The sequence below is a fragment of the Schistocerca gregaria genome, unplaced genomic scaffold (assembly GCF_023897955.1).
Source record: "Schistocerca gregaria isolate iqSchGreg1 unplaced genomic scaffold, iqSchGreg1.2 ptg000743l, whole genome shotgun sequence".
Taxonomy (NCBI): domain Eukaryota; kingdom Metazoa; phylum Arthropoda; class Insecta; order Orthoptera; family Acrididae; genus Schistocerca; species Schistocerca gregaria.
In genome coordinates, this window is record NW_026062119.1 from 16481 (window position 1) to 30793 (window position 14313).

The window sequence follows — 14313 nt, forward strand, 5'->3', positions numbered from 1 at the left end:
TATTATGGCTTTAAACCTAGTAAACCAGTCTCATTTGAAACGTGTTTTTAGCACTCTGAGAACTGTGTGTTTAATTTCCAACATGGGCTATCAATACTACACACATTGAAGCAAACTAGCCAGGAAAGTCACACTGCGAATAAAGTTTTAAATTGGAAAATCTTATATTACTATGTTGTTGTGACGAAAGTTTCATGTTTATCATGCCTTTCATCAACAAGATGTAAGAAGCCAAATTTAAAACTTTATTTGCAATGTGACTTTCCTAGCTAGTTTGCTTCCGTGTGTTTTTAACAAATCTGTCGATTCTTGGAAAACAGTGGGTGAATGAAATTTTGTATTCCACATCCTTGTGCTACCGACCTATTGTGCAATAAGTATCATGTTCAGCATGCTCCATAGTTTACATTTTTTCATGCTGCCGTTTCTGCTCCCAGTTTTTATTCAAATTATCTGGCATTGTTAGTTTGCATTGGGCAATCAAAAACACCGTTTTTGGTGGTTACAACCATGGTCTTTCTAATGAACCCAGTTTGAAAAATTTTACAGAACACTGTTTTTTGCAAAATCTATTCAAATATATAAATTAAACTTTATACTTGAGAACCTTGTGTGCTTTGGTTACTACACAACATGTTTCACATTCATCATACCTTTAGTCCCTGAGATGTAGGAAACCAAACATCGAAATGTTTTTGGGTGCCAATTTCTTTTCTTTTTTTTTTTTGGCGGGGGTGGGGGGTGATTTTGTTCAAAATTATCTGACTGAATATGTTTCATAAAATTCTTTTCATTGCTATTCTTGAGAGATAGTATAAAGTTGTACAAGACAGCCAAATTTCATTTCTTTCAACAAAATATTAACCTAAATATTTAACAGCTCTAGGTCACCAGAAATTCACGCTCTCACTGTGCAGTCATGCACGAGTCAAACAAGTGACTATCTTAGTCAGTATTACTTTGATGAATGTTAAACTACCAATTTGCAATCAGAATTGTGTGAATGTTCACGTAAAATTACATCAAAATCCATGATGGTCGAACAGGAAAATGTTCCAAAATAAGGCAATTTGACAAGGAATGATCCAACTGCATTATGTAAGAAAATTTGCATGCACTACTATACACAGTTACAGTTATCCTCGACGGCCAAATTACAGCTTTGATTAAAAGCACACTTGATTCCATTCCATTAACAATCACAAATATTAATTTACAAGGACATGCACATTCATTACTTGATCAAAAATATACTACTTCATGATATTTGGTAAAAAACCAGTATTAAAAGTCAAATTCAAGTTTTAACTTACGGTTTTGACTGTTTTCTCTGGGAACCAAGTTGCTGCTTCTTCTTCAGGTATCTGTACTTTGTAACATATGCATCCACAAGTGCACTTATTTTCTTTGGATTTATTTCCCCAGATCTGTTATGACATATCTGAAACAAAATACATAAATTCAGTATTATGTCATTTTCCAGTCCTTCACACTTAAAAGTTAAAAATACTCAAAATCGTTGTATTTTTCTGTATGTTCAAAGGAAACCATCTAACAAGCACAAATTAAATCCATACATGACCTTTAGGTATTGTATTTGTAGGCCAAAGTCCCTACAGTATCAATGATTCACACTCAATTTTTAATTTAATGATGCCATAGCAGATTTTCCTATTTGTATCTACATTCAGTACTGCACAACATATTGAATAGATTTAGCAAGTATTAAGACTGCGACTGAGCAACCGATTGAGAAAATTTTGTCTAGACTGCTGAAAAAGTCTTTATGCACGGGGACATCAACAGCAAACAATTCCAAAATTTTCATTTTATGACACAGGTTCTATTTTAGTTGTAGCTTAGTTATATTGGCTGATGAATCTGTTGTTAGACTATGACAATGATTAATAAATCGTCTAAACATTTCAATTAGATCACACACTTACAATGTGGGAATAAAAATTGTGTTAAAGGGATCATACATGGATGAAAGCGTAGAGTGTATGTAAGAGAAACTGATTAACAAAGATCCGGCAGCTCAAAACAACGACATTGTTGATGTTATCTTACAGCAAGATTTCAACAGATGTGAAATTTACTTCAATCATAGGGTCTTCATTCTAATGAGGTAACCAGAAGATTAGTTTATGATATAAAACTGTTTTAAATTCAAACAAGTCATTTTTAAAGTCAAATGAAATACAATTTAAGACACAATGCAATACAATGAGAATTCACGACACTTATTCATGCCTGCCAGTTTTACTAAACATAAATTAATTGCAACTGAAGCAGAAACATATTAATTCTTATGAATATGTATAAAACTTATTCCATAATTACCAATGCTGCCAGTGAAACGACACTTTTTGATTGTTTACTTCAATAGCAATAATTCCACACAACCAGCATTTAGTTTTTATCTTTACATTTATTGCTGTCTTTCTTTTGCAGTGTCCTTGAAAGTTCTTTGCAGCAAAACTTACTTATATATGTTAAAAGAGAGAGCCACAGAGGTCTTTCCCTGTTTAAACAGATTAGTCTGTCAGTAAAACACTGGTTTTTTATATGATCTATGAGGGTTGGCATTTTAATAGTGGCAACTATTTATTTAAAGCTCATACAAAATATATGTGTGTTTCAAAGTTTTACTGACTTTCAAATTAGTCACCAGCATTGTGTGTAACCCACTGCCAGCAATGTGGGAGTCATAGGATACTCTTAGAAGTGCCAATTGTGTTGACAGTTCAAGTGGCATGGTCTATTGCCCGACAAATTTGTAGCACTTCTCAAGCAAATGCCATGAAGTGTTTCCTTCAGTTTAGAAATCGAGTTGAACTCACAAGGGCTTAGGTCAGGGGAGTGCATTACGTGGTATAGCACTTAGCAGCTTCATCAGTCAAACAAATCAGTAACAGCTTGCACTGTATGTGCTTGAGCATTGTCCTGCAAAATGATGGTCAGGTCCTGCAGAAAGTGTATCACTTCTGTCTCTAAGCTGGTCGTATGTTGTGTCCCAAAAATAAACAGCATAGAGACAGAAGTGATACACTTTCTGCAAGACCTGACCATCATTTTGCAGGACAATGCTCAAGCACATACAGTGCAAGCTGTTACTGATTTGTTTGACTGATAGGGCTGCTAAGTGCTATACCACCTACGGTGCTCCCCTGATGTAAGCCCTCGTAAGTTCAACTCTATTTTTAAACTGAAGTAAAAACTTCACAGCATTCGCTTCAGAACTGCTACAAATTCGTTTGGCAATAGACCGTGCCACTCTAACTGTCAACACAACTGGCACTGCTAAGAGTATCCTACGACTTCCACATTGCTGGGAATGGGTTATACACAATGCTAATGCTGATGACTACTTTGAAGGTCAGTAAAACTCTGAAAAAGTATCTATATTGTACAAGCTGTAAATAAATAGTTGCCACTATTAAAGTTCCAACCCTTGCATAACAACAATTTTCTACATCTGTTAATTTCATTTGTCTACTACAGTTACAGTTGTGTCATATCATTAGGTGGAGTTTGTTATGTTTCACATTTTATATTGTATTTGTGGTGAGCACATACATCATACACTGATGAGCCAAAACATTATGACCACTGTTGGCCTCGATGTTGGATCCTACCTGGTGGTATTTTGGCACATGATGCAGTAATAAAAGTATGCAAGTGGAGCAGACACGAGCAGATATGAGCTGCAAATAGGAAAATCCATTGAAATAAGTGACTTTGGCAAAGGCCAGATTATTATCACACAGAGCCTGTGAAGAAGTATCTTGAAAACAGCAAAGCTGTTTGAATGTTCACATGCTACTGTTGTGAGCATCTATGGAAAGAGGTAGAAGGACTGTGAAACTGTCACTGGGCACTAAATGGTTGGACGTCCACGACTCTTCACAGGATGCAGGTTTTGGAGGCTTGTCTGCTCTGTAAAGTAGGATAGATGGTGAGATGTGGCATCTCTGAATACAGAGCACAATGCTGTTGCATGCAGAAGTGTTTCAGAGTACACCATTCACTGTACATAGTTGAACACACAGATCCACAGCAGAGCATCCCTACATGTTCACATGTTGACCCAATCACACCTTCAATGACAACTGCAGTGGGCACAGGACCATTGGGATTTGACTGTTGATCAATGGAAACTTGCTGGCTCTTTGGGATAATCCCACTGAATCACATTTCTGCTACACTATGTCAATGGTCATCTCCACAAATGCCATTATCGAGGTGAAGGGCGGCTCAAAATGTGCAGGGTGCCATGGATGTAGGTTGCTGGGAGCAAGCTATGGGAGACATTCTCCTGTGCCTGCATAGGACCTGCGGTAGTTATCAAACATACACTGACTGCTGTGAACCACCTGCATCCCTTCATGCTTGATGCCTTCCTCGATGGTGAGGTCATCTTTCAGCAGTGTAATTGTCTGTCTCTTGGAGCCAGAGCCATGCTGAAAAGGTTTAAGGAGTATTATAGTGGACTCACACTGATGTCCCAATGACAAAATGTGACTGACGTAAATCCTGTGGAACCCATCTATGTCGCTATCGAGCGCCAACACCCTGTACGCAGATCAGCAGCCAATTACTTACGTGTTACATGACCTGTGTATCGACGTCTAATGCCACATACATCCACAAACCTACCAAGAAACCCTTGGCTCCCTGATACGCAAAGTCAGTGATGTGTTTTGTTCCAAAGACAGACAAAAAAGCTATTAAGCAGGTGGTCTTAATGATGTGCTTCATTGGTGTATTTTTGGCACCATAAAGAAACACGAAGGTCAGGTGTCATCTTCCACTTGTGGTGAAATATTAATGTTAATTACTGTAGCGCATTTAAATGAGTGGCTCAGTGGATGAATGTCAGACTACAAATCTACAGGTCTAGGGTTCTATCGCTACTTGTCCCAATGATTTTTCTTTCTGTTACTAACTTCTAACTTCTTTCAGTTCTGGCAATGATATGAACCCCCCTCCCACACACACACACACACACAGACACACACAAGCTGCACTGCAGTTTAAGAGTCCGTGATGATCTGCAGATCCCCAATAACTGATTGAGTGAATCAATTCAAAGGTCAGGGGAAGGTAATGGCACACCACCTCCAATACGACCAGACTAAATGTGTTTGTCATCATACATTCCAGACTAATAATATTCCGCAGCTCTTATACATGTTAGCTGTTGCATCAAAGATTTTAAATCCAATTAGAGATAGCAGGCAAACAAGTAGCAATGACTAAAGATTCACCAACAACTTTTAATGCAACATGCAGGGAAATGAATGGTTACGCAAAATGTTCAGTGTGCAATAAAATACTAAACAGCAGTAGTAAATTCACTTTAGATCAATACTGTGCAGAAAATCATGTGGCAGATTTGATAAATATGTCCGTGATGAAATGAAGACAATAGCTACTGACCTATAAGACAGTCTGTCAAAACATTATCATTTAAACTGATAAAATTATTTGTAATTGACAGCAGTAGTATGAAAGAAATCCACTTTTGTTTGAATAAAAATTGTGACTTTAGGTTGGAAAACTTGCATTACTGGTATGATTTCATTAAACAATGCTTCTTTATTGGCTGGACACAGGTCACCTAGGAGAAGACTGGTGTGAGAATCAAATACATTTTTTGTAAGCTCACTGTCATTTTGAATTCTATTGTTAACAGCTGTAATGTACTTAAATGACGAGTTACCAGATGTAGAAAAATAACTAACAACAAATATCACAAACAGCATTTCTCTCTCTCTCTCTCTCTCTCTCTCTCTCTCTCTAACCAACCCTTTGAACTTACTGCCACAGCACAGGAGGTAGTTTTTTTTTTGGTCTGGTTTTCAGAAAACATTAATTGGAAGTATGAAAGCAAACTGAACAATTTTGACGTGCATGTTTGCCCTGTACACTGCACAATTCAACGGAAAAATTTATTTGGTTTCCCACTTGCTAAATATAATGAATGCTATGCAAGCAAAAGAATATAATCCATCAGCACATCAAGGAATTTCTGGATGACATCAGCTGCAAAATTTGGGAATGATAAAACCAACTTCTGCAGATTTTTGAGAGTATACAGACATTATAATAAAGTTATGCACTGAACTTGAAACAAGTTTGCTGATGTGCATCATCCAGTTTCATTCACTAATTTCTCAAGTTCTATATGGCCATTTGAGCAAAAGCCATGTAATCAAGAAATGAATCAATACAGAACTCACTGAAGGCTGACAAAAACTTAAAAATTACCTCAAAACACAATATTTCTGATAGTACATAGAAATAAATAATGCACAGCATAAAAGTGTAAACTACTGTGATAAACTCTTGTGTGGAATAAAATGAATGTGCCTCAAAAAAGCCTTTCAACTTAAATTCGAATAGCTGGATGTATTAGCCACATATTAAAGTTCTGCTGGAATCCTCTTGATAATGGAACCTGCAGGATAGTGCACAATTTTCTCCACGAGGATTAAGGAAGTGTTAATGCAGTGAAAATTATTTTTCTGTCAACTCTTTGTTGAGTGAATTCTGCAGTTAATATTATCAAAAACAAATACCATATGAGACTACACGCAAGCACGCACGCACGCACGCACGCACGCACGCACGCACGCACAGGTTGTCATATTGCTATCATGAAAAATTCAGAATGGCCTGAATGTTCCGAATCTTGCTTCCCTGGGTTAAAAATATTCTTTGTGGAAGCACAGTGCTTTATATAGTATATTATTGGAGATAACAGAATGACAATAAGCTTTTAGATTTCAATGTCAGTGACAGTGCAGATTATTCTCATCATTATAGACCACAGTACTAAGTTTCTACAAGAGATACTGAATGTGATACAGCCAAGAAAATGTTCACATCTATTTTTTGTCAAAATTAAAATAAAATGACTGACATTACTGATTATTTGGTCATCCAGTGACACTAAAATTTTGCTTGTACAGAGTTGTGTGCCAGAAACCATATAAACTGTGGGTCTTGTCACAGTTGAGAAATAACCTGTTCTCTAGGAGCCAAGAGCTGACAATACCCACTACTAGATATTTTTTAAAATTTATCTGTAATTTTTGTCAGTATAAACTGACAGAAAAAAGACTTAGCACCAAAAAATAATTAACATAACAAAGTCAAAATTCTACAGTGATAGTATCAACAAACTGGTCTCACTGGGAGAAATGTGTTCGTTGCCAGGATGACTATGTTGAGATATAAATACGTAGACACAAAGAATGAAGCTGTAGAATGTTAATAACATTTGTTTTATTTAAATCGCTAAAGATTTTTCACATAAAAAAATTCAGAGGCACTATTTTTCAGCATCCACTCGTAAAACATAGTTTCAGCTTTTTTGCTGCATAATTCCACCCCCAACCACTTCCACCAAATGTTATTGTATTCATGATGATAAGATAATGTATGCTGACCAATTACTGGATGAGTAGCGGTTATGAACAAAGCTTACAGTGATATGTCTCGTACAGGTAGATCGAGTAAGTTTTTTTAAGATGGATGTCACTGTGAAATATTTTGTTACTACAACGCTCCAGCACATTGGTCAAGAAACTGGATTGACTGTTTATCAGATTTCAAACCTCTGGAGCATCTCCTGATCTTCTCTTTTTGTCCACAGTTGAGAACTTATATATACAGAAATACAGGTCAGGTGCATGCTCAAGATAAAATACTGCGACAGTACAATATTAGGGACAAATGTAAATGTCCTCTAGGCCCAGGAGTTATTACAGAAGTTCCATTCTCAGCTGCAGTCATGGAGCTGAACTCGTAAGATTGTACAAACAACAACACAACAGTGCTACCTACTCTAGCACTTTTTAACATGTCCCAAGAAGTCTGCTTGTGTCAACATTGAGTGCTAACATGGATTGAACAAAATAGAGAAGGAATTAGTACTCACCAGGGACATGAAAAATCTGCATTTAGATAAATGCGAATACAGATGCGAATTGTCTCAAACTGAAAAAATCCGAAATTACCTAAGAAATACCATTTCGTACTCATTTCACAGTGAATTGTATCCAGATCCAAAACCTCTGCATACAGTTCAGTAGTCACCGTGCCATCAAGGAATATTGCACCAATTATTCCGTGAGAGGACATTGCACACCACACAGTCACCCACTGAGGGTGAAGAGACTTCTCGATTGCAAAATGTGGATTCTCAGTCCCCCCCAAGCGGGCCAATTTTGCTTACTGATGAACACATTCCAATGAAAGTGGGCTTCATTGCTAAACCAAACCATATTCACATCAAAGTCCTCTTTGTCAATTCTGTGGACAATAGCGTTGGCGAAACACAACCACTGTTCCATGGCCCTGGGGCTTACTGACTGATTGATTTGAATTTTGTACGGGAAGAGATGCAGACCTACAACAAAAATTTGTGTCTCCCGGTTGATTTCCACCTGTTGTGAAGCTTGTCTGGCTGATTTCCTGGGTCTGGTTTGAAACACAGCACGTCTTCTCGATGTTTTCAGACATTTTCACCAGTTTTAGACAACTGTCGTCACGAGCACTGTCGTCACGAGCACTGTCGTCACGAGCACTGCCCATTCTCTCAAACTTGCAAATCAAATTCTTGATTGTTAGCACACTTGGACCTGATGTCTTCAGCTTGAACTCATTCGCAAACTTCTTTTGAGTTGCAGTTGGGCCGTTATTTCTTGCACAGTAGACTTTCGCAAGCGCTATACACTAAGGCATGCTGCACCGTGATATTTTCATGTGCAAATGGCTGATAACAAGGCACATGTGCATACTAATTCCCATCAAGCCCCACAGCCAACCATAAGCTGTTGGAAGTTTTTGCAAAAGCAAACATTCCCATCTAAAAGCTCTCAAATCACCACCTTTTTTTAACAGTCAATTTAAATAAAAGCTTCTTCAGACACAAAGAGTGATAATCTTTTAAAAGTATGCATCTAATCATTTACAAGTAAAAAAAAAATTACAATTTGCCAAACACAGATAAGAATTCCTCCAAAAATGGATGTTACATTTTCAGGTGGCTAGTAATCACTGATTTAATGAAACCATACTGGCATTCACCTATAGCATTATGGGAAACCAAAAATAACCGAAATCTAGGGTGCCAGATGGAGCTGTTAAATCTGTTACATCAAAATGTGAAAGTCAATCTTTTAACTAGTGTGTCACCTCACTCTGTAGGAGACTGTAGGTGCTCATAACAAATAAATATTTCCAGTGTTTCACTAAAAAGCCTCTCAGTTTTATAACACAATTTTATATGTTTGAGGCTGTTGTTTTTATTTAGTGGAAATGACAAGCTACACAGCAAAGTTCCCACTACAGTGTTTAATATGTTACTTGGTTAGAGATCTCATAATTATAATCCTTGAAATACCCGGTATATTAATATACACATTATTAAAACAAAACAGATGTAATACTGTACAATGAAACTGTAACCTACAGAATATAGCAAAATAACAACTGACACAAAACTGAAAGTCATGATGGTTCCATATATGCATGGAAATTCTCTTAAACTATATAAAAGTTCAAATACAACATTTCCTCCCCAGTTAATTTGAGGGCGGACTGTAGTGAACCGCATTTTAAGGCATTCTTGTTGATCTCTTAAGTTTCGTAGGTGGCCCCTCAATCTTTGTGTTTTCTGCTTCTACATCAGTAGCTTATAGTCGTGTGTTTCGTATTGCTGACTCTTGATCAAGGGGTCCTAGCTGGGTAGGGGATTTTCTCCATTCAGGTGTGTGTGTGTGTGTGTGTGTGTGTGTGTGTGGACGCGCGCTCATTATCATTTCACCATCACTGATGCACAAGTTGCTGAAGTGGCATCAAATGAAGAGATTTGAACCAAGCCGCTGGACTCCCCACAAGGGGACTCCCAGCCAAATAGGGTATACGTACATTTCATTTCTGGTTCAGTCTGTAAAGTATCCTATGTCCATTTTCTTCCTGTTCTATTGCTGGTTCAGGATGCAGTCAAATTAAGTACCATTCATCTTCAGTTCTGCGTTGCCCATTATTCTTCCAGATGTTGCATTTTAAGAGTTGGTTTTGATGTTTTTTGTCAGTTTCCAGATGCTGGATTTTAAGAGTTGGTTTTGATGCATTTTGTCAGTTACATGTGGCTCTTTCACACTGCTCACGATGATACACTTGACAAACTGAGTAATTTTTGGCATACACCTGATCATCAACCTGGAACTTTAAACTCTTCTTTGACTTTGCCCCTCTTTTGATGGAACAATCAGTAAAAAGTGATCCTGGGCTGATAATCACGTAGCAGTTCAGCATGTGATTTTCCAGTTATCGGATTTGGCATTGGGTGATAAGTAATCAGAATTTTCTGTAGAGCATCTTGCTTGTTCTCTGCTCCCCAGTTAGTCTTCTTCAACAATGGACGCTTTTTACAATGTTCCAGCATAATCAATGTGAATTCTTTCCCATTTTCTATTCCTTGGAGCCAGTTTTGCAAATCTTTTTTGGGGTTTGTTTTTGCCACTTGATAAGGCTCACATTGTGTGACATTTATTTCAGTCTCACATTCCTCCCTCTAAGATGGAGGAATAAACAGGTACAGTTCTATACTAGATGAAAAGAAACCACATTTTCCAAATAAAATTTTCAACCACAGAAATACTACACTCTGTGGCTCTTTAGTCACTAAAATATAAAACAGTTAACAGTACAACCAACTTCACTAAGTTCAGATGCAATCTGCAGTGACAAATGCTAAAGCGTGATCAAAATTCAAGAGAGTTCAGATGATCGAGCGGTAGAGTACATTAGTGCTGTAGTGTACATTAGTGCTGTAGTCACTCTTTCACAGACTGTTTCTGCTTCATGTGTCTCACAAGGGTTTTTTCAGTGGTGACAATACACTATCCACATAAATTTGGAAAATCAACTATATCTGGGATAATTCTTCAATCATGCAAAGGTATCTGGATGAAATCAAAAGACACTAGAATGCTAATACCAAATGAAGAAAAATGGATTGATATATCTCATGGATTTGAACTGTATGCAATATTTCCTCATTGCATTGGAGCTTTAGATGATAATCACGCCAGAATACAAAACCCAGAAAATTTAAGGTCTTATGAACATTTTTTTCCCCTCTTTGTGACTGCCTATCACTTTATTTGTGGGGGCATTCAGGCTTATGGAAAACAAAGCGACTCATGAATTTTCAGAAATTCCATTCTATATGAAAAACACATCGAAAATTTTTAGGATACCTACATCTACATTTATACTCCGCTATCCACCCAACGGTGTGTGGCGGAGGGCACATTATGTGCCACTGTCATTACCTCCCTTTCCTGTTCAGTCGCATATGGACCGCAGGAAGAATGACTGCCGGAAAGAGTGTAGACGTCTCTCCATTGAGAACAACATGCTGTGTTCTGTTTGCTAAAAACTCTTCAGTCCAGCCACACAGTTGGTCTGATATTCTGTAGGCTCTTACTTTGTTTATCAGGCGACAGTGCAGAACTGTATCGAACGCTTTCCGGAAGTCAAGGAAAATTGCATCTACCTGGGAGCCTGTATCTAATATTTTCTGGGTCTCATGAACAAGATTGATGTTTCTGGAATCCATGTTGATTCCTACAGAGTAGATTCTGGGTTTCCAGAAATGACATGATACACGAGCAAAAAACATGTTCTAAAATTCTACAACAGATCAATGTCAGAGATATAGGCTTATAGTTTTGCGCATCTGCTCGATGACCCTTCTTGAAAACTGGAACTACCTGTGCTCTTTTCCAATCATTTGGAACCTTCCGTTCCTCTGGGGACTTGTGGTACACGGCTGTTAGAAGGGAGCAAGTTCTTTCGCGTACTCTGTGTAGAATCGAATTGGTATCCTGTCAGGTCCAGTGGACTTTCCTCTGTTGAGTGATTTCAGTTGCTTTTCTATTCCTTGGACACTTATTTCGATGTCAGCCATTTTTTCGTTCATGCGAGGATTTAGAAAAGGAACTGCAGTGCACTGAAATAAAGGCCTTAAACAGAAAACCACGATATGGCACTTCTTTACATGATCACAGGTGATGAAGCATTTGGGTTGATGGAAAATTTATTGAAACTCTATAGCAAAAAGCAGCTGACTTATGAAAAGAAAGATATTTAACTATCGGCTGACTTTAGCACCCCTGTGTGTTGGTTTATTTTTGATATAGCACGTAATAAGTGGAGAATACTACCCATTGCCCTTTACGTGTCAGTGCAGATTGCGATAAACAACTTTTGAAAGTTACTGCAGTACTTAACAACTATGTTGGCATGAGTGATGGATTTAAATACGAACACTTCTTGGAAGAAAATCTCACAGGTATAAATGACACTCACGACGGCTGAGCCACTTCATCAGTGGACAATGTTCTGGCTAAATTTACCAACTTTTTTTTAATGAAGGTAGAATTGAACAGACCATATTATATGAACAGAAGTGTACTTGTTAACAACATAGTTTCTCTTACCTATATTTGTTTTCTTGGGTTATTTCCCTCACGAAAAATCAAAACCAATTCTTCCCAAGCTTGCCATCGCAAAATATTATTTGAGCACAATTTTGACAATATATTCCAACATGATGGTCTTTCTTATACTTGTCAATGTCGACATTCTCGCCTCCATTTCACTTATTCTTTGGAGAGGAAAAAAAAAAAAAAAAAAAGATCTGGTCATGACAGAAACACATGAACCACTGAACAGCACATGGGTGCTACCCACCTTTCTAAAAAGGCATCAATGAGTGTTCATCTGCATCTAGAGATTTCTTCCATGAATCCTTCATTAACACATGTGCATATGATTGGTTGTTGTAAGTCAAATGTCAGATATCTAACTGTATGATTTGAAAATGTGCATCCGACTTCCATTGTGTGAACTTAGCCTTGTCTTTCAATGTTGTTGTTGTTGTTGTTGTGGAACAAACATAAAATGAACTAAGTGATACCTAATATTTTATTCATGAAGGCTCTAGAGCAGCGGTGGCCAAATCACGGACCGATTGCCATATGTGTCCTGTGGGGTGCTAATTTTTGGCCTGCAGTACTGTTTCATATGAAAGAAAAAAATCAACTTTATTACACGTAAAACGCCAAAAGAGAATTACATCAAGCACCTTACATACCATATCCAATTACAATAGGATTACAACAGGAATACCTCAGTTTATTGATTCAACTACCATTTGATTTTTGTCTATATTCCTGCTTGAAAAAAATCGCTATGTTGGATTTATTCAGAAAAGCTAGTGAGTCATCTTGAAGAAAATTAGTTCACCTCGGCAATGTGCAACCAACATTTAACAGTCAGGTGGCTAACCCATGTGAAAATGTTGAAAAGAGTGTGTCATCTGAAGCAAGAAATACAAACATTCTTTGAAAGCAAGTCAAAGAGACTCCCAGAGTTTGAGAACAAAGAATGGCTTTCCAATTTTGGTCAAGGTAACTAGTCACCTAAATGATGTAAGTACTCGAATCCCGGGAAAAGATCAGGTCATTAATGTCATGCATGACCTCATTCCTGCATTCCAAATGAAACTTGGGCTTTGGGAAAAACAGTTACGAACAAAACACATTTTCCTACATTGTCAAAGCAATTGGACATCACAATGTGGCAGAGATTAAATATGCTTCTTTGATATCTGACTTGAAATACAAATTTGAAAACTGATTTCAAGATTTTAAGAATCATTGTCTGCTTTTCTCTGTATTTGCTATGCTGTTCTCCATGGAAATGAATTCACTACTGGGACATTTACAAATGGAATGCTGCAAAATGCTCTGTGACTCAGAGTTAAAAGAGAAATTTAATTAGGTTGGTTTGGAAGAGTTCCATAAAAAATATTTGGATAAGAAGAAATATCCAGCATTTTACAAACATAATTTAAAAATTTATTTCATTAGTTGGAAACACTTACGTGGTGAACAGATGTTTTTCATATTAGGTGCATTGTGCTGCAACCAACTGCCAGGCACTCCATATGAGCGACCTTAGTAGTCATTAGACATAGTGAGAGAGCAGAATGGGGTGCTCCGTGGAATTCATGGACTTCAAACAAGGTAAGGTGATTGGGTGTCACTTGTGTCATACATCTGTACACAAGATTTCCACACTCCTAAACATGCCCAACTCCACTGTTTCCAATGTGATAATGAAGTGGAAACATGAAGGGACACATAAAGCACAAAAGCGTACAGGCTGACTTCGTTTGTTGACTGACAGAGACTGCCGACAGTTGAAAAGGGTCATAATGTGCAA

General features: G+C 37.5%; 1 protein-coding gene across 4 annotated transcripts in view; it reads right to left on the reverse strand.

Annotated features, from left to right (window-relative positions):
• The window catches only part of LOC126320747 (serine/arginine repetitive matrix protein 2), a 171818-nt gene that overhangs the window by 16397 nt on the left and 141108 nt on the right, over nt 1–14313 (reverse strand). For all 4 annotated transcript variants that reach the window (XM_049994095.1, XM_049994092.1, XM_049994093.1 and 1 more), the window contains one exon: nt 1314–1441. In XM_049994095.1, the coding sequence (XP_049850052.1) occupies nt 1314–1441 (128 nt within the window). The remainder of the gene's footprint in view (nt 1–1313; nt 1442–14313) is intronic.